Source organism: Periplaneta americana, chromosome 2 (assembly GCF_040183065.1).
Source record: "Periplaneta americana isolate PAMFEO1 chromosome 2, P.americana_PAMFEO1_priV1, whole genome shotgun sequence".
Lineage (NCBI taxonomy): Eukaryota > Metazoa > Arthropoda > Insecta > Blattodea > Blattidae > Periplaneta > Periplaneta americana.
In genome coordinates, this window is record NC_091118.1 from 198,136,883 (window position 1) to 198,163,569 (window position 26,687).

The 26,687-nt window shown below is 35.6% G+C and overlaps 1 protein-coding gene across 2 annotated transcripts in view; it reads right to left on the reverse strand.

The window, feature by feature from the left end:
• Nucleotides 1–4,916: 4,916 nt before the first annotated feature.
• Nucleotides 4,917–26,687, reverse strand: part of LOC138695016 (uncharacterized) — an 81,279-nt gene continuing 59,508 nt past the window's right edge. The window contains exons 4-9 of one of the 2 annotated variants that reach the window (XM_069819303.1): nucleotides 26,250–26,461; nucleotides 25,836–26,064; nucleotides 19,737–19,835; nucleotides 19,396–19,634; nucleotides 13,562–13,705; nucleotides 4,917–5,439 (exon numbers count right to left, since the gene is read on the reverse strand). In XM_069819303.1, the coding sequence (XP_069675404.1) occupies nucleotides 5,353–5,439; nucleotides 13,562–13,705; nucleotides 19,396–19,634; nucleotides 19,737–19,835; nucleotides 25,836–26,064; nucleotides 26,250–26,461 (1,010 nt within the window). In that variant the 3' untranslated portion in view covers nucleotides 4,917–5,352. The remainder of the gene's footprint in view (nucleotides 5,440–13,561; nucleotides 13,706–19,395; nucleotides 19,635–19,736; nucleotides 19,836–25,835; nucleotides 26,065–26,249; nucleotides 26,462–26,687) is intronic. The other variant, XM_069819304.1, reaches the window with a different exon arrangement.

Consider the following 26,687-nt stretch of genomic DNA (forward strand, 5'->3'; position numbering starts at 1 on the left):
AATATGATCTGATTCCAAGTACCTTCTTTAGATTACAATAACAAACGTGACCACCTACAGCTTAGCTTTAACTTCACTTCCTGTTAGCCATTTATGTGTTTCATACCATACTTACTTACTTACAAATGGCTTTTAAAGAATCCGCAGGTTCATTGCCGCCCTCACGTAAGCCCGCCATCGGTCCCTACATTGTGCAAGATTAATCCAGTCTCTATCATCATATCCCACCTCCCTAAAATCCATTTTAATATATCCTCCCATCTACGTCTCGACCTCCCCAAATGTCTTTTTTCCTCCAGCCTCCCAACTAACACACTATATGCATTTCTGGATTCGCCCATACGTGCTACATGCCCTGCCCATTTCAAACGTCTGGATTTAATGTTCCTAATTATGTCAGGTGAAGAATACAATGCGTGCAGTTCTGCGTTATGTAACTTCCTCCATTCTCCTGTAACTTCATCCCTCTTAGCCCCAAATATTTTCCTAAGAACCTTATTCTCAAACACCCTTAACCTATGTTCCTCTCTCAAAGTGAGAGTCCAAGTTTCACTATCATACAGAACAACCGGTAATATAACTGTTTTATAAATTCTAAATTTCAGATTTTTTGACAGCCGACTGGATGACAAAAGCTTCTCAATCGAATAATAACAGGCATTTCCCATATTTATTCTGTGTTTAATTTCCTCCCGAGTATCATTTATATATGTTACTGTTGCTCCAAGATATTTGAATTTTTCCACCTTATCGAAAGATAAACCTCCAATTTTTATATTTCCATTTCATAGTGTTTCATACCATGAAGGATTAAATTTTCTTGCACCTTTAGCACTGACTTTATGAACAATAGAGCTTAATGCAAGAGTGGGTCGTCCATTGTCCAAAATACGTCTCTTTTCAATGTCATTACGACGCGAAAACGGACAACGTAACAGTTTACTTATTATATCAGTCATAATATAATATTATTGTTATCACTTACATTAACTATAAATCACCAAATATACGTAACATTAATATACAGTACGTACTTGCAAAAATCACATTTTCTAAAATACACTGTTAAAAAAAAACATCTTTTAAAACACACTGTTTAAAAACTGTTATACTAATCGTAACAATCTACGTTCCAACTCGTGAAACTTACAAACAGAAATTTCGCAAATCGTAGGTGTTCGATAATGCTCGTGGGTTCTCGTTAGGGCAGGCAGAATTCTAGCGCGCTGGCTTCAGCATAGAACGCATGCGCTAAGAAAGCATTTAGAATAGCGATCTCTTTTAATGCTTACTCCAGGGCCAGCTTTGAAGTTACGTGGAAGGTCGGCTAACTTCGCTTCTGCCTACCTTCTGACAGTTCTGACGCATCGTGATCTGTCCAGTGTATTCTTGTCGCATAAATCGAACTGCCAGTAGTAAGCAACGTCCAACTAACCCTAAAAAAATCCCATTCATAGTTAATTGAAGAATTTCTAAGCACCTAGACAAGAGTATATAATTATATAAGGTTTTCCAAATGTGTTGGGGTAGTTAATAAATATCCACTTTTAGGTTTTTCTAAATGTGTTGAGGTAGGCTTAGCCTACCCTGCCTGCCCTGAGGAGCCGCCTCTGCTCTCTTGTATGGAGGAGGGACCCAAACTCCAAAGGCTTTTTGTGCTTACCACGCCTATTCTGTGAATGATTGGTTAGCTGAACAGCCGCGCTCCTGTATGAATACAGCACTCCATGCAGTGAACTTAACCCGTGCTATTGTATGGATAATGATGATGATGATGATATGTGGATTAATGGTGGCGAAATGAGTCCGAGGTCCAACACCGAAAGTTACCCAACAATTTTAATTCAATTGACAGAGGGAAAACCATGGAAAAAACTCCGACCAAGATTTGAACCCGGGCCCGCTCATTTCACGGTCAGACATGGTAACCATTACTCCACAGCGGTGGACAATCAGTGTCTTACTTAGAATTATTGAAACAGTCGCTTTTGCCTATATAGGATATGCAATATGAATATGCTCTGATTCATACAAATGCTAATTAAATTTTATTTATCAACATTTAATTGATCTCTTTGAGAAATTTCAGACCAATCTGACAACTGTTTTGCAAGGAGCTTTTATTATTCAAAAACTGTTTGAAATTTCAAAGTCGAGAAAACAGCACTAAAAACAATTATCTCAACTTACACACCATATGTTTAGCCACATTTGATTAAAGGGCTATTAAATAGGAAATGAAAACATTATGACACTAGAAGAACATAAAATTTTTCAGCATTATTACTTACTTACAGCTTTTAGAGAATCTGGAGGTTCATTGCTGCACTCACATAAACTCGTCATCATTTCCTATCCTGAACAAGATTAATCCAGTCTCTACCATCATATCTCACCTCCCTCAAATCCATTTTAATATTATCCTCCCATCTACATCTCGGCCATCCCAAAGGTCTTTTTCCCTCTGGCCTCCCAACTAACGCTCTATATTATTTCGGGATTCGCCCATATGTGCTACATGCCTTACCCACCTTAAACGTCTGGATTTAATGTTCCTAATTATGTCAGGTGAAGAATACAATGCGTGCAGTTCTGCATTGTGTAACTCTCCATTCTCCTGTAACTTCATCCCTCTTACAAGCAAACATTCCTATGGAGACATGAAAAAGTTAATTTTTTTCTTCCATCATGTTAATGTTTAAACAATTGCTTATATAAATTTTCGCTACTCGAGTGCAATTATGAGAGCCATAAAAAAAATAAGTTTCCCTGGGGCCATTTACAGAAAGGAAACACTATTTCATGGAAAGATTTATTGAAACAGATACAGCAATTGTTGAGTTATTTTTCAACATATTTCCCACCAGAATTGAGACATTTGTCATACCGTGTGATCAACTTTTGTATCCCTGTGTTGAAGTCTGCAGTCTGTAATCAAAACCAGTGTGAGACAGCTGTCTACACCTCTCTATGGATTCAAAAAGTTGTATAAGCACTTGTTTTGACATTATTAACATGGTGGAAGAAAAAAGAAACTTTATCTGCCCCCATGAAGATGTTTGCTTGTTAGCCCCAAATATTTTCCTAAGCACCTTATTTCCAAACACCCTTAAACTCTGTTCCTCTCTGAAAGTGAGAGTCCAAGTTTCACAACCACAGAGAACTGGTAAAATAACTGTTTTATAAATTCTAACTTTCAGTTTCTTTGAGAGCAGACTGGATGACAAAAGCTTCTCAACCGAATAATAACAGGCATTTCCCATATTTATTCTGAGTTTAATTTCCTTCCGAGTGTCATTTTTATTTGTTACTGTTGCTCCATGTTACTGTTGCTCCATGATATTTGAACTTCTCCACCTTCTCAAAGGATAAATTTCCAATTTTTGTATTTGCATTTCGTACAATATTCTGGTCACGAGACGTAATCATATATTGTCGGACCACCAGATCTGTGTCCCCATCTGATATGCGAACTGAACCCTAATTCCTTCTCAGCCTCGGTAATTCATTTCTCTCCCTGCATTCCTCTCTCTTTTTTCTATCTCTCTCCCTTTCTCTCCCCCCACTATTCACAATTTTGAGCCTTCTTGCAGGACAGTTTATTTGCACTTGCAGTCCAGTGTTGTCAATTCAAGGAGTGGCGAAAGAAATATTAAGCAAGTAACTTACGTAATAGTATTTTAGATGAAGAGAAACAAACAGGTCAGTATCTGTTTCCTATAAATCAGGCAATGAAAATAGCAACTGCGATCACAGGTGAGGCTTATTTTATTTCAATTGATTACGTATTAAAACTACTTAACTAATACTGATATAACATGTTATGTAATTTACATAGGCAGGTCAGAGCGCCTAATAAAGAAAATCAGGAGAGAGGGAGTCTGTGCAGGAGTTGAAAAGCTAGAATCACCAGGGAAGAACAGACAAAGGGAATCTTTAATTCTTATAGATGATATGAACCGAATTTTATACTGTGCAGAAAGAAGTTCCGACATTGAAGAAATTATTGAAGGTTGCGAGAGAAGCAATAATTTCCAAGGTTAGAGAGAAAAACTACGGAAAGTGATTCGAGACATGGGATTTAGGTTTAAAAAATGTAGAAATACAAGATGTATTTTGATTGAAAGAAATGATATTGTAGCATGGAGGACCAGTTATTTATGACACCGTTTGACAGAAGTTTGGCAACATCCCTATTCGGCAAGGTTCGTGGCCTGCTGTTTCACGTGGTGGGAGGAAAGCGGGTGGAATGGAGTGAGTACAGGCGTTAACTTTTCCAAGAACGACGACAGCGCTGAAGGGGCACAGATCCGATGGTCCGACAATACTTTGTCTTTTCGGGATTTGCTTCAAATAAAATTCCCGTGTTTACTCTAATAGTTTGTGGATTTTCTCCCAATATATTCATGTCATCTGAATAAACAAGCAGCTGATGTAACCCGTTCAATTCCAAACCTTCTCCGTTATCCTGGACTTTCCTAATAGCATATTCTAGAGCAAAAGTAAAAAGTAAAGGTGATAGCTCACAGTGAATTGGAAAGCATCCGACAGACTCTGCTGTACGTTTCAATGAGACACCTTTTAATTAGTGTAACTAGTTCCTTGGGAATACTAAATTCAATAAGAATATTGTATAAAATTTCTCTCTTAACAGTCATATGCCTTTTTGAAATCTATGAATAGCTGATGCATGGTTTCCCCTTAATGGAATTACTATTTTTAACATTATTCATCCCCTCCATCTTGGTTTTCGAGGGCAATTGTAACTTCACACTGTTCTGTTTTTATTCATTCAGAGAGCAAGGGGAAAGAGAAACAGGAGAAGAATAAAAACGGGAAGGATAAGTAGAATGACAATGAAAAGAAAGAAATTGGATAACAGTACATGCTGCAAAACAAGAATTCAAAACACAAACTTATCAGATGATACTTTATTACAGTGTCCAGAAAATATAAACATAACAAAGCAAATCACATTAAATTAGTGTTGGCAACACAATCTCATATAAGGCAGGTGTGGGCGTCATTTGTAAACTATTTCCAAATGCATCTAACAACAATGCAATAAGATAAATATATCTCTAAAAATAGCTCCTGATGCCTTTCAATAATTCCTTACATTGTAATGAGATTAATACGAAGAAACAGAGGTGCAGTGGAAGCTGACGCTTGCAGTTACGTGAATTCCTCTAATTTCTTCCCTTGTTACTATGTACGTAATCACTCTTTAAATATAAGGATCAATAATCTAAATTGGTTTTAGATTTTAACACGTACACATTGTAATATTTTCAGTTGTAAAGTTCGTTTTAAAGTAGTTAAGGAACCCACAATCGCCCAAACGCAGCAGCATTACTTGGCGACCAGCACCTCATATTCAGGGAAACTCAATTCTTGTCCTCCGTAAGGAATGTAACACACATTGTGGCTTTGCTGCACCTGAAACATTCACATCATTTTCATTGCATTTCCTCTGTGTATATTAATATGGAAACACTATGACAGCATAGTTTACAGTTAATCATTAATGATAATTAAAACTTGTTAAACTAACAACTTTTGTACATCACTGCATTAACTTATGAAACTTAATATGGTACACTTAGTAACTAGTTTCGGCACGATTTGTCACCATTCTCAAACTTCTAGCGAGATTTTGCGCGTTTTTCCAGTTTCTTTTTGCTTAGTGTTTTGTGGGAGGAAAGAATGTGTAGATAGTGGTGAGGGTGTGTTAACAAATGGTATTGTTATGCACTGGGCCAAATAACGGTCTATGTTACAATCTACTAACTGTGCAGAAGGAACAAAAATGTTGCAACGCAGACCATTGTTCCAACCAAGAAAGTCATGGTTGTAACTCGTGTAGAAGTGTCTCTGGTACAGATATTTCTCTCAGTCACTCTTTTAATATCGATGGCCCAATTAAAAAGGAAAACAACTCAAAATTTAAAATTTCGAGGAACCTGAATTTTAAAGCTTCATATTTCTGTGAAAAATCTTATTAATACACTCTAATTTGAAACTTACAGTATACATAAAACAACATTAACAGAATCTGGAATAATTTCAATAATCCTGTGATTTTTCACAGCAAAATAAAGCTTTAAAATGCAGGTTTCTCGAAACTTCAAATTTTGAGTTTTTTCCCTTTTGAATGAATGAAATGAAATGCGCACAATGTGCATAGGATTTGTAGCTTAGTCTTTACAGAAGTTTGTGAGCGAGGTTTTCTTTTCACGGCAGTTCTCAAAGTGATATCGTCCACACAGCTTCTGACACAGTTCACACACACATTCGTCGTTGGGTTCGAGGTATCTCTTGGGGACACAGATCTTATGGTGAAAACCATGTACTGTGTAACGGGTCACTATGTGTCTCAGTTCGTAGTTTGTGTTTTTCCCTTTTGAACTGAGCCATCAATACGGTGCAAAAATATTCTTTAGGAACTAGAAACGTCAGTGGTTATCAGAAACATCAGTAAGAACACTACGGTGTGTTAAGAAAACTCCAAATGATATTGATGTATCTATCAGAATCTTACAAATTTATAAATCTAGTACAGTTTTGCAGCAAGAGCCAGCCCTGGACACACAATCAAATTACCTGTGTAGATTCAACTTATTTATTGTAAAATCTGCCATAATGAACCAGAAACTCCACAACATATATCAGTACTTGTAAATTTCATCTCTGAACAAGATACAATAACTAAATTAATTTCAAAATCAAACAAAAACTTCAATCAATCTTCTTAATGTATCCAGCTGTTTGCTGACAACATAAAGTCCACTATAGTCTATTCAGTTGTTTTTCACGAGAAATGAGGGGTATTTTGATCGGTGTTCATTATAGATGCCTGTTGCTAGTAGCCAGAGATGGGGTGTAGTCAATATATACTGCAGGGCTGTGTCTTTTGCAACTAGTACTGATGATTTTAATTTACTTCTTTTGTGGTTTATGGATGGACAGTATAGAAGAATGTGTTCCAGATCTTCATCATGATTATTACACCACAGACAAGTAGGATTATCAGAAATGTGAAATCGGTGTAGATACAATTGAGTGACAATGTGACCTGTTCTGGCTCTTGTTAATGTTTGAACATGTCTGGGCAAGTTTTTGTACATTTCCAGGTCATTGGTTTCTTTTGTACAGAATGTAAAATTTTTCCTTTGTCAGAGGAGAGCCCATTGTTGATCCATAGGTTTGTAAAATGAGACTTTACTGAAGCAAAAGCACTGGATAGAGATATCACTTGAAGAGGTCTTGGTTGCAAATATGTTGCCTGTTTTGCAATATTATCGACTTTCTCGTTTTCAGGTATACCACAATGACTAGGTAACCATTGAAATGTTATTTCCTTTTGGAGTTCTTTTCGTTTACTTAGTTGTTTCTGAATTGGAATAATTCTATGTGCATATAGGTTTGGTACATATTTAATTATATTAAATATAGCCCCCTTGGAGTCGGTAAGTATGCAAATAGATTTTTCAGAAATTTGAGTAACACACTGAAGAGCAGCATCAATAGCTAGCAATTCAGTGTCAAGACTGGAGGAGGATGAACATGGTATGAAATAACTTTCTTGATATTTTGGAATATAATACCCTGCTCCTGATTTCCCATTATTATGATTTAGAGATCCATCTGTATAAATTTGAAGGTGATCCTTATATGTGCTGCAGAAACAAAAACTTCAATTAAGAGAAAATAATGAACGAAATTCTAACTCAGCTTTTTGGTCACTGACCACTAAATCTACAAGAAACACATGAAGTCAGCATACAGAGCTGGCCTGCCATATCAAGTAGTAAGAAGTACTGGTAAATATATCACATGTATACAATTTTTAATAAAAGCCACTTAAAAACGTAATCAAGAAAACTAAATCAATGTCTTCTTCCTTCCTTCAGTTCACTTGTATTGTATTGTATTGTATTGTATTGTATTGTATTTATTAACATTCCATGGTATTCATACATGCTTACAGCTAGAATATGGAACAAGTCAAAAAACTTAATACTCTTATAAAATCTTAATTTATAGTCACAGTCTAGATGAAATATATACAGACGAGATTTACAATATAGTCTACTAGTACAACACATAGTTGTAGTATCAATTCCTTGAAGTGTTATTGAATGTCATGAATTCACCTACAGAATAGAAGGCGTGAGAAATTAGGTACTTCTTTAATTTGGCCCTAAATAATTTTATGTTTTGAGTTTCATTTTTTATATCGATAGGGAAACTATTAAAAATTTTTACTGCCATATAACGCACTCCTTTTTGATAGCACAATAGACTTGCCAATGGAGTATGAAAGTCATTTTTTTGACGGGTATTTATGCTATGAACTGTTGAATTAGTTACAAAGTTTTCACGATTACATACGAGGAAGACTATTAATGAAAAGATATACTGACAAGCGATAGGCATTATTTGTAGTTTTTTGAAAATAGTCCTACACTATTCCCTAGATTTGGCACCTACTATTATTCTAATTACTCTTTTTTGTAATAGAAATATATTGTTACTATCTGTGGAATTTCCCCAGAATATTATTCCAAAACTCATTACCGAGTGGAAGTATGCAAAGTATATTGTTTTTAAGGTATTGATATTTACTATCTTTTGCATAGATCTAATAGCAAAACAAGCTGAATTTAGTATGGGGGTAATTTCTTTAATATGATTTTTCCAATTTAACACATTATCGATTTTTAAGCCAAGAAATTTGGTTGTTGTTGTTTCTAATAGGGATCTATTGTTAATTATTGCGCTAGAAATTTGCGACGTTGAATTTGGACAGGATTTAAATTGAATTATGTTAGTTTTGCAAATTAAGATTTCAGGAATAACTCCCTGTAAAGTTAATTTGAATAATTTCGAGGGAAAAATTGTTCCGGGGCCGGGTATCGAACCCGGGACCTTTGGTTATGTTAGTTTTGTTACAATTTAATATTAATTTATTCTCATTAAAACAAAACAAATGACACACAAACATTTTAGTATTATGGAGCTTTTCTTCTGTAGCACAATAAGGCAGCGAGTGATTATGAACTCAAGGACAACATTATTTTTTCCACTGTAAATAGACTACATTTACGTAACATCTATTACCTGCTGGGATAAAAGAACGAAGCTGTTTGTTCACCTCTAATACCTACTTTAATTCAGTAGTGGATACAGAACAAGAGAATAAATTTATTTTAGATATGGATGGAAGATAATTTGAACGTAGTTATTCTATGTTCAAGTGTTTAGTTATGACATAGGAACACAAAGTTGCATAACAAGGTAGCGATTATCGCATTTAGATAACACACCCGCCAGTAGTATGGGTATGTGAGTGTAACCAAGTAATCTTATGTGTGTGTGACCAGCCAGCAATCCACCATGAAAGGTAAGGAAAATCTGAACATTAAAAACGGGTATTGCAATATAGTTACATTATTGCTTCGCATTTTGACTGGTTTCTTAATTGATTCTTTGTAACAGAACTTAATGTTTACTTCCCATATACGCCAGTATAGGCTAATTCACACGGGGATAGTTTACAGGAGTCAAGTGCTTGGAGCAAGTCGACTTTCCTTCAACTTTCCCTGTGTGATATGGTCGAGACAGTCAAGCTGTGACTTGGCGGTCAAGCAGAATTTGAGTTGACGACCCGTCAACTTCTGTGTCCACTTTCCCGTCACGTGACCAACTTGACTTCCCGCCTGTGAATGCGAACTTGTAGCAACTTGGCAAGTAGAAAGTTTGTAGTTTTAGGCCTATTGTCGAAGTAAATTAATAATGTGCGCTCCTAAGTGGAATTCCAACGATATCACAAAGTTTTTGGAAGTGTATGAGAAGTATGAACTTGTATGGAATATACGTGACAAAGAATAGCTCAATAAAAACAAGCGGGAATTATTATTCCAGAAACTAGTCAGTGAACTCGTGGAACAAGGTTTCGAAAACATAGACGTAGAAGTGGTTCGAAAAAAGTTAAAACCCCTTAAAACAGGACTCATTCTGAGATGTTTCCTGTATTCTGCAGGACCTTCTTCAGCTAATTCTTTTAACAAGGTATTAGATGCACTGTGCATAATTCTTCTACGAATCCATTTCTTAACCCATGTTCTCTTTTCCTTTTTTTCAAGAATATTTTGTAATTCATACAATAACAAGGCGCCAATTAGCTGCACACATGCTTGAATATGTGCTGGTGGCATCTTCAGTTTCACCAAACTAAAAATGCCAGTTCATTATTGATTTTTATTAACTGTAACAGAATACAAGAATTCAAACACCACCACGAATACAACATTCAGCGCGCGCTTTTTTTCAAGCATGGTTTCAAGTTTAATGTCTCCTTGTGATCACAAATATAGCATCAAGTTTAGAGGCTTCAACCACTTGACTCCTGTAAACTATCCCCGTGTGATTCGGGTTTATAGGCTAATTCACACGGGGATAGTTTACAGGAGTCAAGTGCTTGGAGCAAGTCGACTTTCCTTCAACTTTCCCTGTGTGATATGGTCGAGACAGTCAAGTCGTGACTTGGCGGTCAAGCAGAATTTGAGTTGACGATTCGTCAACTTTTGTGTCTACTTTCCCGTCACGTGACCAACTTGACTCCACCACTTCCCGCGTGTGAATGCTAACTTGTAGCAACTTGGTAAGTAGAAAGTTTGTAGTTTTAGGCCTATTGTCGAAGTAAATTAATAATTATTAATAATGAGCGCCCCTAAGTGGAATTCCAACGATATCATAAAGTTTTTGGAAGTGTATGAGAAGTATGAACTTCTATGGAATGTACGTGACAAAGAATAGCTCAATAAAAACAAGCGGGAATTATTATTCCAGAAACTAGTCAGTGAACTCATGAAACAAGGTTTCGAAAACATAAACGTAGAAGTGGTTCAAAAAAAGTTAAAAACCCTTAAAACAGGACTCATTCTGAGATGTTTCCTGTATTCTGCAGGACCTTCTTCACCTAATTCTTTCAACAAGGTATTACAGCTTCACCAAACTAAAAATGCCAGTTCACTATTGATTTTTATTAACTATAACAGAATACAAGAATTCAAACTCCACTACGAATACATTTAGCGCGCTCTCTTTTTCAAGCATGGTTTCAAGTTTAATGTCTCCTTGTGATCACAAATATAGCATCAAGTTTAGAGGCTTCAAGCACTTGACTCCTGTAAACTATCCCCGTGTGATTCGGGTTTATGTTGTGCGTGCCACATGGTTGAATTGCAACTTAAACATGCTCAGGAAAGTAACTTACAGAAATCCAGTATTATATTAGATACAAACGAAAGTATTTATAAAAATTATACGAATGAAATCTTAACGAACATATCTTATAAATTGGCAAGAAAAAAAAAATTAAGAACAGTTACGGGACTATGTCAGTACTGTACTTGATAATATGTAGAGAACATTACGTTATAACAGTCTATATTTTATACGCATTTGTGCATTAGGCTATATATTTATTCTGCAGTGCTAATTTACTGAATAAAGTATTACGTAATTGTTGAAATTCCTTAGCAATTACATAATTAAGACTTGCATGATTTTATCTGGTAATATATGGACATAGAGAAAGAAAATTAGTAAACGGAATATAAACAGAAACACGTCAAACATTCCAAATATTTGGAAATAATAATCAATAAAAAGTAGATTTTCAAAAATAGTAAGTAAAAGAAATAATATGAAAAAGCAATATAAATTATACCTTGTTTGGATTTAATATGATAGAATGAACATAAAGACAAAAATCGTTGAAAAGATCTAGTTTAATTACTTTTGGGATGTAGAAGTGAAATTTGAATGTTGAATGAAGATTTTAAAATGAAATTAATAGTAGTAGAAATTTATCACCTATTGGTAGTCTCGTGGAAATTGTTTCATTTTAAAAGAAAATTTAGTTGATTAAATGGCGATCGTACTCGTGTTAATTATGTAAGCATGTGCGGCTTACAGCTGTTTCGGTGCTACTTGACACCATCCTTAGAGCCTTCTGTCATGCTTACATAATTAACACTAGTAAGATCGCCATTTAATCAATTATTTATATTCAAGTGTTAAAAGTAGTGTACGAAAGATTAAACATGAAAATTTAGTTTTAAGATTTCAAGATTTCGGTGTTACAGATCTCGTATGTTCTCTCTGCCTCTGTGCAACAACACATTTGAGGTGGGGATGTGAGGTGATGGGAGGAAATTTGTATTGCTTGTCAGTACGCTGACGCCCACGTAAGATAAGCCACTTGAAAATTAACGGCCACTGACCGGCAGAGAAATAATCTGAGATCTGTATTGCCTATTTGGCGGTGTTACTTTAAATTAATTTATTCATTTATTCATTCATTCATTTATTCATTTATTCATTTATTCATTCATTCATTCACTTATTTATTTATTTACTTATTTATTTATTTACTTATTTTCTGATTTATTTACTTATTTACTTATTTACTTATTTATTTATTTACTTATTTATTTATTTACTTATTTACTTATTTATTTATTTACTTATTTATTTATTTACTTATTTATTTATTTACTTATTTATTTATTAATAACATATACATAAAAACGTTACATTAAAATACCCCGAAAGAGCAAAGCTCGTGTTTGGGGACAGTTCCGTTACATAGATACACATAATACACATACTTTGTAGACAAGATACTTAAGAAAAAAGCTCACATAAAGATGATAATAAAATTAGTAAATAATAATACTAATAATAACTGAGTGAAAAAGAGACTATGTTTAGATTGATGGATTAATATTAAATTATTATTAGTAGTATAATTAGTGCAGGTCATGTTGATATAGTAACCAAGATAAAATAGAAAAATACACTTAGGATAGAAATAAACTTGTTTTACAATACACGGTACATAATATATATACAGGGAGGTCTGTCATATAAATTTTTTAATTCTGGATCTGAAAATTTCATTGCTTAAAGTAGTCAATTCTGGATGAAATTTTATTATCGAACTATATAGCCGTGGACCATAATTTGTACTGTGTAGTAAAGCAGCAGATGTGAAATATTTAGGTTCAACTAATTTAAGAATTTCATTTCGTCTTGTACAATATGTCTTGTATAATATGTAAGTTTCATAATCCTAGTTTTATCTACATAACTAAATATTATTCAACTTTGCTTCAGTAAAGTCTCATTTTATAAACATATGGATCAACAACTGGCTTTCTTCCGACAAAGGACAAATTTTACAGTCCGTACAAAAGAAACCAAATGACCTGAAAATATACAAAAACTTGCCCAGACATGTTCAAACATTTTTAACAAGAGCCAAAACAGGTCACATTGTCACACAAGTAAGGAGATTTCTAGAAAAAAAAATCATGAAAAATATCGTAGTTTTTATCGTACAGATATTTATCTTCAATTGAGAATTCACTACATGCAACACAACACAAGACTCAAACCCGAAATTAATCTCGAAGTTTCAAAGCTTTATTACTTTCTTGTATTCACTTACACATAAAAAATGTTATTTACATCCATAAGTTACGCTTACCTTTCCCACTGTTGTGGTGCCCTCGTGAGTTGCTCGTCCAACGAAGAGTGGTTCTCCATCTTCAGTCTCACCAGATGGCAGAGCACCCTCTGGTACCTGTCCACCTGTTGCTGGCAACCATGCAGGCTCGCATCCAGTCAGCACCTGATTATTCAACAAATATCAGTTTACTTAATGTTCATCAACTACAATCTTCCAGTAGTACATCCAATTACACTGGATGAGCAAATTATCTCCCCACCAGGAAGTAACAACTGTAGCGAACAGTGAGACACCTCACACATTCTGATCATGGGGGCTATATGGAACCATACAGCATATGGGAACCTATAATTTTTTAATTAATCGTATGGGGAAGAGAAAATTCTGCCTATACAGCATATGCATGCCTAAGTTTTGTAGGCCTACATGGAGATCTATATTTTTACACGGAGATTTATTTATTTTATTTATTTTTATTTATTTATTTATTTATTTATTTAACCTGGTAGAGATAACGCCAGAATGGAGAAAGTTACACAATGCAGAGCTGCACGAATTGTATCCTTCACCTGACATAATTAGGAACATTAAATCCAGACGTTTGAGATGGGCAGGGCATGTATCACATATGGGTGAATCCAAAAATGCATATAGAGTGTTAGTTGGGAGACCAGAGGGGAAAAGACCTTTGGGGAGGCCGAGACATAGATGGGAAGATAATATTAAAATGGATTTGAGGGATGTGGGATATGATGATAGAGACTGGATTAATCTTGCTCAGGATAGGGACCAATGGCGGGCTTATGTGAGGGCGGCAATGAACCTCCGGGTTCCTTAAAAGCCAGTAAGTAAGTAAGAGATAAGGCCATCAGGCCTTCTCTTCCCCTCTACCAGGGGATTACAACTACAATATTAAGAATACAATTACAATTATAATTACAATTAATATTAAATTTACAAATACAATAAAAATCAAAGTACTAAAAGATTAACTGATTAATAAAAGCTAGACAGTTTATTGTAAAAGTTAAGAAGAGAGAAGCATTTCTTTTATTGATTAAGTAAAAATTAAACCTACTCTACGCAGTAAGAAAATGCTAAATAAGCTTGCTTTTGAACGCTACTAAATTCCGACAGTCTCTAATGTCACTGGGTAGGGTATTCCACAAGCGCGAGAGCGAGATTGTGTATGATGATGAATACGATGATGTCTTATGTGTTGGTATGGCTAGTATGCGGCTATTTTGCGTGCATGTGAAGAGATTATGATATGATGACAGGTAACTGAAACGGGAGGCAAGGTAGGTAGGTGTAGAGGTATGAAGGACTTGGAAAAGGAGAACAAGAGAATGAAAATTTCCACGTTCGTTAAGCCATAGCCAGTTTAGAGTTTGGAAGGATGGGGTAATGTGGTCAGTGCGACGGACATCACAGACGAAGCGAATACAAGAATTATGAACACGTAATTTTTGCGACTGGTTGGCATTGAGGTCAGTCAGTAGAAAATCACAATAATCGAAGTGGGGCATTACTAGGGTTTCCACTAGTATTTTCTTGAGTGATAGTGGAAGGAGTGGAGATCTGTACTGATCTTAGATTCTCACTTGCTGTTCCTAGTATAATTATCTTATATGATGTTTATGATCATAATGGTCCATCACTATAGAACCATAATTGTATAATTGAAAAACACCAAGTGCTGCAGATACATGCTTCAAGATTCATCAAGACGTGTGCATCTACTGTGAGGACTTCATAGGATATTCCTTAAATCAAACTTATTTTGTAATTACGAAAATGTAAATAAAAACAATAATTCTTCACGTCTTTTTATATTAAAAGATTCTAAGTAACGGTTAGCAAGTCTGATTGTGAAACAAGCAGAACAGGGTTCAACTCTTACTTGGGATAAGTTACCTGGTTGAGGTTTCTTCCAGAGTTTTTCCATAAATCCATTAACAACAAATGGATCCATCGCAGTTGATGAAGCGTCGTAAAATATATATTAAAAGAACCATTAAATGACGGTCGGAGAGGTAGAGAGAGAGAAAAGTAAAATATATTTCAAGGGAGAAAAATAAAGAGTGTGGCGTATGGTCAAGAAAAAAATTACCATGACAGCACTGGATACTACTCTTATAATCAGGAAACTGATTTTTAGATGCTAAAAATTTGAGGGATTTATGTTTTATGTTCTAAAAATATTAAAATATTTTAATTCCGATATTATGTCATCGAAGTAGGTAATTTTATATTTGAAGTAAAAACTAATAAATGACTGGTTGATTGGCAAACTTACTCGTGTTAAATTACATAAGCAGCTGTACTTCTTCACACCATCGAAGAAGCACCGAAACAGCTGTAAGCCACAGTTGCTTATGTAATTTAACACGAGTAACTTTGCCAATCAACCAGTCATTTATATACAAGTGTTAAAAGTAGTGTACACAAGATTCAAAATGGATAAAAACTAATGTTGCTAAAATAGAAAGTGGCATTCCTTAGGGCTCCGTCTTGGGCCCTTCATTGTTTTTGGTCATAGGTAAGGATTTAACTACCAACTAAAGTAGTGAATCTATCTTATTTGCTGACGATACAATTCTTTGTTCTTCTGAAAAGGATATTACAATTATAACTCGATTTATGTCCGAATCTACAGATGAAGTTTATAAATGTTTTCAAGTAAATGATTTTTGCCTTACTACTACAAAAACTCGACAGATTTTACTTTCATTACAAGAAAATCTTAATATTTTCAACATCATGTTAAACTTTTAGGTATTGTGTTGGATTCTAGCCATAAATTGACGTGGGAGTCTCAGATTAATTCTATTTGCTCTAGGCTTTCCAGTACTATTTATCTTTTAAGGTATTTTAAAAATGTATTACCTAAACAATATTTGAAAATAACTTATTATGCATTCTACAATAATATTTTCACTTATGGTGTCACTCTTTGGAGAAACCGTAGTAGTGTTCGTAAAGTTCTTGGTATACAGAAAAAAAAGTATTTATATTTTAACTGGTTCTCGTTATGATGCACCTTGTCGACTTCTTTTTATTAAAGAAGAGATTCTAACTGTAATTGATAATATATTTACATTTAAATGACTTATGACGGCTAAATTAAATTTAAGTAATTACAAATTGATGTCTGTTATCATGGAACAATGTATGATATCTGGAAAAGGACCTTTCTACGTCCCAAGAAGATAGTCTTTCATATTTTAGCAAAAGAATATCACTGGCACACAAATTCTCAATTTCACGAGAGTCTTGACCTTCCTTCTGTGTGTTTGAGATCACTGGTATGCTGTTATACATTTCCCATGTTTCTGACAATATGGAACTTTCCCGTCATTTGTAAATATTCCTTTAAACTCAGCAACATATTCATGCAAATGAGAACACTTGACTACTTTCGGCATTACTGTTCACTTTCCATAGATACCATCTCAATCAATCAAGACAACACGAACAATTGAAAAAATTCCACATGCATAACACATGATGTAACAGGGGATTCACAGATTCCACATATCAAAGTAGCCATGTGCAGTCAGGTCACGCTCACAAGTGTAGTGCAATAGACAGAGGACTCACGTAATTATTTACTACGAAATACATTCACATTGTGTTTACTTTTATGTAATTGAAATTTTTTAAATTTAAATTAAAAAAATTAAAATATATAATACAAAAGAAAAAAATAACATTAAGTTTATAATTGTATTAAAAGTGTAATTTTATTATTTGAAATTACATTAAAAAGTTATAAAAATATATGTTTTTATGTGGAATAAAATTTGATATATAAACTTATGCTTTAGTGTTCCGAATTTTAATCTTATAGTCGCGATGTTGTTATTCCCGGCGTGACCCCTCCTCTTTGCTTACACATTAGAAAGTGAAGGCTCTATAAAGTCTAGGTAGGTACTACCGTTCGCCATTTTTGTTCTTTCGTTGCCGAACTACCAGACTAGGAATCTATTTGCCACACCATTAAACATTATCATGTCGTAACTCCTATGATAATAAATCAAATGCATTGTAATTGAGAAAATTTTGCAGCAAATAACGTCCTCGTGTGCTTTCTTCAAACGCCAACGAAAGAGCCAAAATGGCGGGCGATTATATTAAGTATTTATCGAGCCTTAGGAAATGCATAACGTCATCAGGAGTGAATCACAAGACCCACACGTTTAAATGTAGCCGATCTGCAACGTGATTGGCTGCCAGAAATAAGAGTGACGGGACTATAGTTGCAGTCATTTATTTACAAGCAGAAAAAAAAACATTTTTTACCTAAAAATCAGTTACCTGCCTATGATCCTCTAAAGAGCATTCTCACAGAGAACATCACTTTTGCAAACTCTAATGATGTGAACTTGTCAATTTAATAATTTTTACGCCTTCACTGTGTTAAATAACGGAACTATTATGGTACTTTACCTAATGACTAGTTTTGGCGGGAACTTCTGGCCATTACCGAACTTCTAGTAAATTCTTCTGCTTTGAAATTTGATAATGGAGTTAATTAACACATTTTGAATGTAAAAATTATTCATTTAAGAAGTTTAAGCATCACAGTGTTTTACAAGTGTTAAAAGTGTGTAATCAAGAATGAATATTCAATTTTTTGTTTGTTGTTGCTGTTCACTGATCAGTTCTCAAAGTTACAGATCAACATTGGGGACTACCACCACATTCAACAGCACTGAATTTAAATTCCATTCCACTGTATACTTTCTCATGGGGATTTCTTTTAGTTATTATTTAAGGGGAGAGGATGGTATTTTTTGATGAAAAATGAGTAAAAGTAAAAAAAAAATTCTTTAAAATACTCTATGATATGTGTGGAATGCATAGCATAACATTTTATGGGTATTTGTGCCCTTATCGGATGTTGAGTCGCCATTTTTAAACTTCCTGCGTTATGGATTTTTAAATCACTCACACACTTTTATTGTTGTTTCCGGTAAATTAAATTTTCAATTTTTTTTTTCTTTAAAATACCCTTTGATATGTGTGGAATGCATTGCATAACATTTTGTGAGTATTTGTGCCCTTATCGGATGTTGAGACGTCATTTTTAAACTCCCTGTGCTATGGATTTTTAAATCACACGCCCGCTTTTATCGGTTTCCAGTAACTTAATTTTTTTTGCTACATTGCCAGACAAAAATGGATATAATTTCTGAACTATTAAAGATACAGGCATGAAATTTAGAACACACATTCTTTAGACTATTAGGAAACTTTTCTCTGTAACAGAATTTTGTTAATTGATTTCGGAATATGTATGACAAGAACTTTCTTGTGTTAAATATTATATTCCGAAGTGATACAGTGTTAAAAATTGTGTAATCAAGATGTAGAATTGATTTCATTTAAAAAATACGTCCGTTTGTTTGCAAGAAAGGAAATCAGAAAATTGTTATTAAATTTTAATTGTTTATTTTACAAACGTAGGGACAGTTTGTAGAACATGCTTTTGCAAAACATTGCAAAAAAAATTTTTTGAATCTATCTTTAAAAACAGTTTAGATATATCGGTTTTATTACAATCCTGCATTGGGTATATATTTTTTTTCAAATTTGGGCCCCAAAATATATTTTTTTTAAATATTTTTATTTGGTTGAGTTGCCACAGCTATGAGCTCTCTACATACAAAAAATTAATATTTTACACCAAATAGGAAAAAAGTTTTAAAAAATACCATCCTCTCCCCTTAACCTGCTAAACCAACTTATGTCTTATGGAACTGTACAAATGTCAGTCAAATAATAGGAAATTGATTGCAATATCACGAGGGAAATAATATTTCAACGACCTTCTCCATCATACTCACCTCATATTCAGTCTTTCCATGTTCAAGTCCGCCCCAAGCCACATAGCAGACTCCATGTGAAGGTACAATCTTTCCGGGAATTAGGGCTCCCTCATGCTTTGCCCGTCCTACATACAGTTGCTCGTTATCGAAACCACCAGGGGTGGCATTTGGAGGGATTTCACCTCCCTGAGCTTCCACCCAACAGGCTGCGCCTCCTGTGGGCGTGGTGGAAGGCAGGCTCCAGCCAGGCTGGCTTGCTACAAACAATGCGTTAGAACATTTAGCTTCACTTCTTTACAATATAAAAAGCTTATGGGTCAGCACTAAAGCACATGGGATAGGATTTGGGTGAACTTCACCTCCTCGAGCATCCACCCAGCAGGTTGCACCCCCTGTGGGGGTTGCGGTAGGCAGGGTCCACCCAGGAGTTGCAGCAGGTATGTTCCAGCCAGGTCCACCTGATGTAAACAATGTTATGTGAACGTCAATGCGATATTAGAGTCTAGAGTAACCGACCCCTGGCCCCTACCGTCTACACAGCTCATGCTTCGTTCAGTTTCAATACTACAAAGAAAATATTTGAAAGACTACTATAAAGTTAGTAGGCCTACCATTCGTTTCTTTGTCTATAATGATATCCAGTTTACAGTTTATTTTCTTGGACTATTATTTACAAGACATACGAAAGTAAAATCATTTAGGGCCGTATTCATAGACATTCTTAGTGTGGGCTACCGGTGGAAAATCAGCGAACTAACGTTTTTCGTATTTATAAACGAGTGTTAGCGATATAATATGATATGAATCCCGTACAAGTAACCAGTCGATAGCCGGGGCTAGTTTAGCACGCTCGTAGCGTGGGCTAGCGAAATGTCTATGAACAGCACCCTTAATGTGCACCAATATAAAGGGAAGGTATCGCTAAATTTAGTCAAATTCATTCATAGTAGATGAATACAAAGTCTTCGTCATATAAACTGGAATATATTTTCCTGTCCTTATGATATTGTTTAATAAGAAATGAAGCTGGCTAAAGAAAGAATGATGCTGAAACTGATCAGGAAGAGAAAAATGAATTGACTGGGCTCTGACTAAGAAGAAAATGCCTACTGAAGGATGCACTGGAAGGAATGGTGAACGGGAGAAGAATTCAGGGCAGAAAATATCAGATAATAGACAACATTAAGACATATAGATCATATGCGAATACTAAGAGGAAGGCATAAAATAGGGAAGATTCAAGAATGCTGGTTTTGCAATGAAAGACCTGCCCTGGAGCAGAACACTATGCATATGTATGATATAGTACAGCATTTTTTTACTACTCAAATTGCTAACATAACGAACACTGTAATTAGAAATAGACTTTTGGACGTTCTACAGTGTCCTGGAACTCAAGGATAATACACTGAAGTGAAATTTTGTCAATTTTGTTGAAAAAATTCGATTTTTCGTTTTTAACTTCAAAAAATTATATGTGGTTCACAGAACCTCGCAACAAATTTTCATGTAGGCCCCTACAATCAGCCGTTTCGGTCGCATTTGCATTTTTCTTACATATTACTTTAATAAAATTGCTACGCCTCCTCCAAATTTTGTAGTATGTGGGGTTTTTTTAGGTCGCCTTAAAGGTGTGATTAACAAAACTTGCTATCAGAATTTTCCTTAAACCTCAAGATTTTGAGGGAAATATTTTCTTTCTGCCAGACATCACAATTTTTACCATTTTTACATTAGATTATATATTTTTTAACTCTTGAAGAATAATCTGAAATAAGTAAATATAAAGTTTTAAATTTCAGTGAGTTTGAAAGGTATGTGAAGCAAATTTCAGGCAAAAATTTTGAAATTTGTAGGAAGAGTAGTGATTTTTTAAAATAAAATTTAATTTCACAAAACGTTTAATAAGTAATATAATTTTGGATAAAATAAGATGAAATGTTGTACAGAGGTCATTTATATGCAGCATGATATGTGTGAAAAATTTCAAAGATATAGCTCAAACGTTTATGAACTTTGAACTGATTAACTTTTTAATTTCTTTACTGAGTTATATGAGGAATTTTACCTGGCTGATTAGTTTCGAAGTGGTATTCTTCAGTGTCCGAAGCCTAGCAAAGATCCCGCGCTATGTTCTGGTAAATGATGTTGGTTCTGATTTAGAAGGGATTTCAAGTGACACCTCATTTAGTTATGGAGATAAATTTCTGGGTTTTGACGAAGATTAAAAGGTATTCTTTCCTACTTAGATTCGGTTTTTGACGAAAATAGATCTACGAATCAGACCTACTTTATATTTGCAATATGACCAGCCTCATGGTCTAGTGGTCAGAGCTTCTGGCTATAGTTCATGAGGTCCCGGGTTCGATTCCCGGTTAGAGCACAGGAATTTTTCCTTAAAGGGGATTATTCCTGTGTTCGTCCATGGTCTGAAATTTAGGTTAAGTTTAGATTTAAGACCTCTCCTGGCACCACATTATCATAATCATCCTATCACATCATCGGGGTAATGTAACTCCGCCTTCCAGGCGCCCCAACCTCAGAAGTGGGTTACAACTAAGCGACGGCCAGGAGAGAAGACCAAAAATGTCGAAAAGACAACCTGGTGGCATTGGATTAAAAAAAAATTTGCAATATCGTACTGTAAATTCAATATAATACTCAGTGATGAAGTTTTTTGCCCCTCAAAAAAATGTACAAAAAAAAAGTGGGGGTGCATCTTATATGCCGGCAAATACAGTAAATTAAATTTCCACAGCCATGGGACTAAAGCCAGATGGTCTATGGCGAGTCCTTGGCATCAACCCCTTTGATTAGATTATCAACCCCTTTGCAAATCAAGATTTCAGGTATAACTCCCTGTAAAGTTGATTTGAATAATTTCGAGTGAAAAATTGTTCCGGAGCCGGGTATCGAACCCGGGACCTTTGGTTTAACGTACCAACGCTCTACCACTGAGCTACTCGGGAACTCTAACCGACACCGATCCAATTTTTCCCTCTATATCCACAGACCTCAAAGTGGGCTGACAACCGTCAAGCATGCAACTTCGAGTGCACACTAACTCCGTGTGACTTAAATTGTGGTTTTCTGTTAACGAACAGTGACGTGTATTATGCAAATCAAGATTTCAGGTATAACTCCCTGTAAAGTTGATTTGAATAATTTCGAGTGAAAAATTGTTCCAGAGCCGGGTATCGAACCCGGGACCTTTGGTTTAACGTACCAACGCTCTACCACTGAAGTTGCATGCTTGACGGTTGTCAGCCCACTTTGAGGTCTGTGGATATAGAGGGAAAAATTGGATCGGTGTCGGTTAGAGTTCCCGAGTAGCTCAGTGGTAGAGCGTTGGTACGTTAAACCAAAGGTCCCGGGTTCGATACCCGGCTCCGGAACAATTTTTCACTCGAAATTATTCATATCAACCCCTTTGATTAGATTACACCCCCCCCCTTTGATTTGATTACCTGGTTGGATTTTTCCGAGGTTTTCCCCAACCCAAAGGCAAATGCTGGGTAATATTTGGGCGAATCCTGGGACCTCACCTCACCTCACTACATCTCGCCAAAATATTGTAAAAAAATTGCACAAAATTGTAAAAAAATTGTAGAAAATTACTAAATTGTAAAACTATAAAAATCTGTAAAAATTGTAATTGTAATATTGTAAAATTTTGACTTTTCCACATCTTGAAGCTTCATTGCTCATGTAAGATCTATGGAATAAAATAAATGAATGGAAAAAAAAAAAAAAAGAATAATATTTCAATTTCTTAGAGTTCTTGGTAGGATTAAAGCTTAGGGAAGTAGCAATTCCACCACAGCAGGCTGGTGCAACTAAGCAACTGTGGCTGCTAAAACAATAGAGAAGGAACACACAGAAAAATGTACAGGTCTATTTTATATCACACAGTTATGAATAATGTGTAGCCTATGTATTAATAAACATTGACTCCAAGCAACACAACAGTAGTGCCACAAAAACAGGGATGTATTATTAGTTAGAGCAACAAAAAACAATTTGATTTCTATGCAAACAGAATTAATTAGTAACAACATCAGACAATCATTAACGAAATATTCGCCTCTGAAATGGAGTTATGTCACTCACAATTAATATGCATTCTTTTTGTTTCTATCACAATAAGCAGAGAAAATACTACTTGAATGTACAGTGAGATCACAAAGTGGGTGTACCCCCCCACGTATTCTTATTTCACTTACTTTGTGAATGTTGAATGCATAACTTTTTTTTTTTTTTACGGAGGGACTCGAAGGCTTACACTGCAATCTGAAGCTTATTGTGCTTACCACTCCTATTCTGTGAATGATTAGGTAGCTGAATGGTCTTGCTCTTGTACAAGTAAGTTACAGCACGTTACACCATGAACTTAACCTGGACTATTGTATGGATGATATCGTCGTCGTTCTGGCAGAAATCACTAAGTCCAAAATTGTTGTTTTGAGTTACAGCGATTTTAAAGTTTAATCAAATTTTAAAAATCTGTATGATTTGCTTGGAGCATTCCAAAATCTTAACTCGGCTGATATCCCGCGAAAACATATTAGCGTTTAAAAATCTGTTTTGTCATAATTTAATCTATTTTTTTTTTGTTCTGAATTCATCTCCTAGTTAATTTTATCGGCATAAATGTGAAGTTGTTGCCATGTAGATACTACGCATTATTTCTTAAAATATCCAAAATAATGGACTTCGTCAATTTTGGAGTTAGTGACTTCTGCCTGAACGACGACAATATGTGAATTAATGATGGCGACAGGAGTCCAAGGTCCAACGCTGGAAGTTAGGAGAAATTCTGTTCCAATTGGTTGAAGTAAAACCCCGGAAAGAACAGACTTACTTACTAAATAACAGCTGATTAAATTTCTAACTTCTTTACTGTATTAATCTTTAGATGTACCTTGCTTGACTAGTTTCGAAGTCTTGTGCTTCATTGTCCAAAGCCTAGTGGAGATTCCGCGCTATCTTCTGGTTTCCTGTTGTGGTGGGATGTGTTCATGATTGTGTCGAAAAGAGTGTGTGTTTTGAAATTGAGTCGAGTGTTCAGGATGTGATATGGGTGTGTTTTTGTATGTTTATAAATTTCATATTGTTCTAGGGTGTCAAGTTTCTGGTTTTTTGGCTGGATGTGTAGTTTTTATTTATTTTATTGGGTTATTTTAAGACGCTGCATCAACATCTAGGTTATTTAGCGTCTGAATGATATGAAGGTGATAATGCCGGTGAAATGAGTCCGAGGTCCAGGACCGAAAGTTACCCAGCATTTGCTCATATTGGGTTGAGGGAAAACCCTGAAAAAAACCTCAACCAGATAACTTGCCCCAACTGGGATTCGAACCCGGGCCACCTGGTTTCGCGGCCAGACGTGCTGACCGTTACTCCACAGGTGAGGACTGGATGTGTAGTATTTTCATGTCGTCTATGTTGCTGTAGCTTGGTTAGAGTGTTAAAAGTGTATAAAGAAAAAGTTAATAAATCACTGCATTTAATGTGAATGTTGGTAACCCCTTGTTTATGTTGATATCATGGTAATGGTAGTCATGCAATTATAAATAAATCCGTTTGCCATCGACTTTTCCCAACCAGTGGATTGGAAGAGGCTCTGCAAATGATCAAGCTCCTTTTGTCGACCTCACAACACCTGATAATGGTCTCTGGGGGTTCATCATGGACAAAGTGCGAAATCACCGCTATAACACAACGGCACAATTACGAGCAGCTGTGGAAGATGCCTTCAGCGAAGTGACCCTTTATTGTCTCCGCAAAACATCTGCCAGGACATGGCGCAGAATTCAGCTGTGCTATGAAAATGAAGGTCTTCATACTGATGTCTTGGACCGTTAAGCTATCAGGCACATGTCTATATCAATCACTCAACCATATCCAACGTAGTGTCGTAATACATGGGGGGAACGCCCACTTTGTGACCTCACTGTATAAAAAACAGTTTAATTCTGATGTCTACAATTTCAGTTTATCGATCCAAAACTCTTTAGAATTATACATAAAGAAAAAGTTTATTAAATGAATAAAAGCAAGCACGACTTTGTTCATATCAGGAAGTGTTATTTGGGGGGGGAGTTAGTTGTTAAAAGATGTATAAAAGAATAAAGAAGATTAATTACATTCTTATGTTACTCTCTCCACATCTTCTATTTTCTGTTACTCTTCAGATGGAAGACAGAGACACACACATACACACACACTATTTACACCATTATAAATAAGATGAAGTTTCATAGTTGATGCAAGAAGAAGAAACACCAAGCCATACTGCCACACTACACAGCTGAAAGAAGACATGAGAGAAAAAGAAGAACAAAAGCCATCAATCCATCGCCAATCTGACACTGAGTAACACACCACACAGCCGCGAGGTCACAGAAGCTTCTACTGTTAGTTTACAGGCCATGTTAGAGATCCCAGGTGCTGTATACCTGCTGGTGCTGGTGCCGGTGCCCTTGGGTCGAGTGTTTTAATCTTCCAGTGTCCCTGGGCACCCCAAGCTGTCCGCACACCGTAATGTGAAATGCCAAATGGGTTGGGGTCCTGCCAGTCTATCAAGACAGAACCATTCTTCTTCACCTTCAGGTGGCCATGTTTCCATTCAACGACGAAGCGACTGAAATCGTTGTTCGTCAACAGGCTTGGTGTGTCTACCCGTGCCTTAGTGCGTGTCAAAACAAATCCACGGTCAGTGTACATTCTCATAAAACAAAGACGTTCAAGTTCCCATCTCGTGGGATTTTCAAGTAACACTATTTATCATTGCTCAGGGGCTCACGAAAAATTTGCAGCGCCCCATAATGCTTCAATATCACCACAGACAACAACTAGAGGAACTCAAGTACCTTGTCCGGTTTCTGGCGATTGTAGCGGATAACAGATGCAGAGTTGTCCCAGCCGCCGAGAAGAATCTCATACATAGGTTCTGTCTCATGTTTGGCTGACGTCAGAGCAATGTGTGCATTGGAAGGAGCACGCACCTCTACGTGCAAGGCACCCAATGGAATGGGCCGGTAAGTGTACTGCAAATTGTCCGTCGTAGTGATCTCAGCACCACCTACCAACACCAACTGTTATCTTACACCAGAAGCTCACCAGGACAGTGTCAATGAAATCATCGTGACTGGTACAATGGGGTAAATGTAATGCACTTTCAATTGTTCATTTTTATCTAATTTACTGCTATTATCTCTATTTAACAGTTGTAATTTTTATGTTTATTTTCCTAACAAGAGGAAAGCAATTTATACAATTAAATAGTTTTATAATATATGGAATTGCAA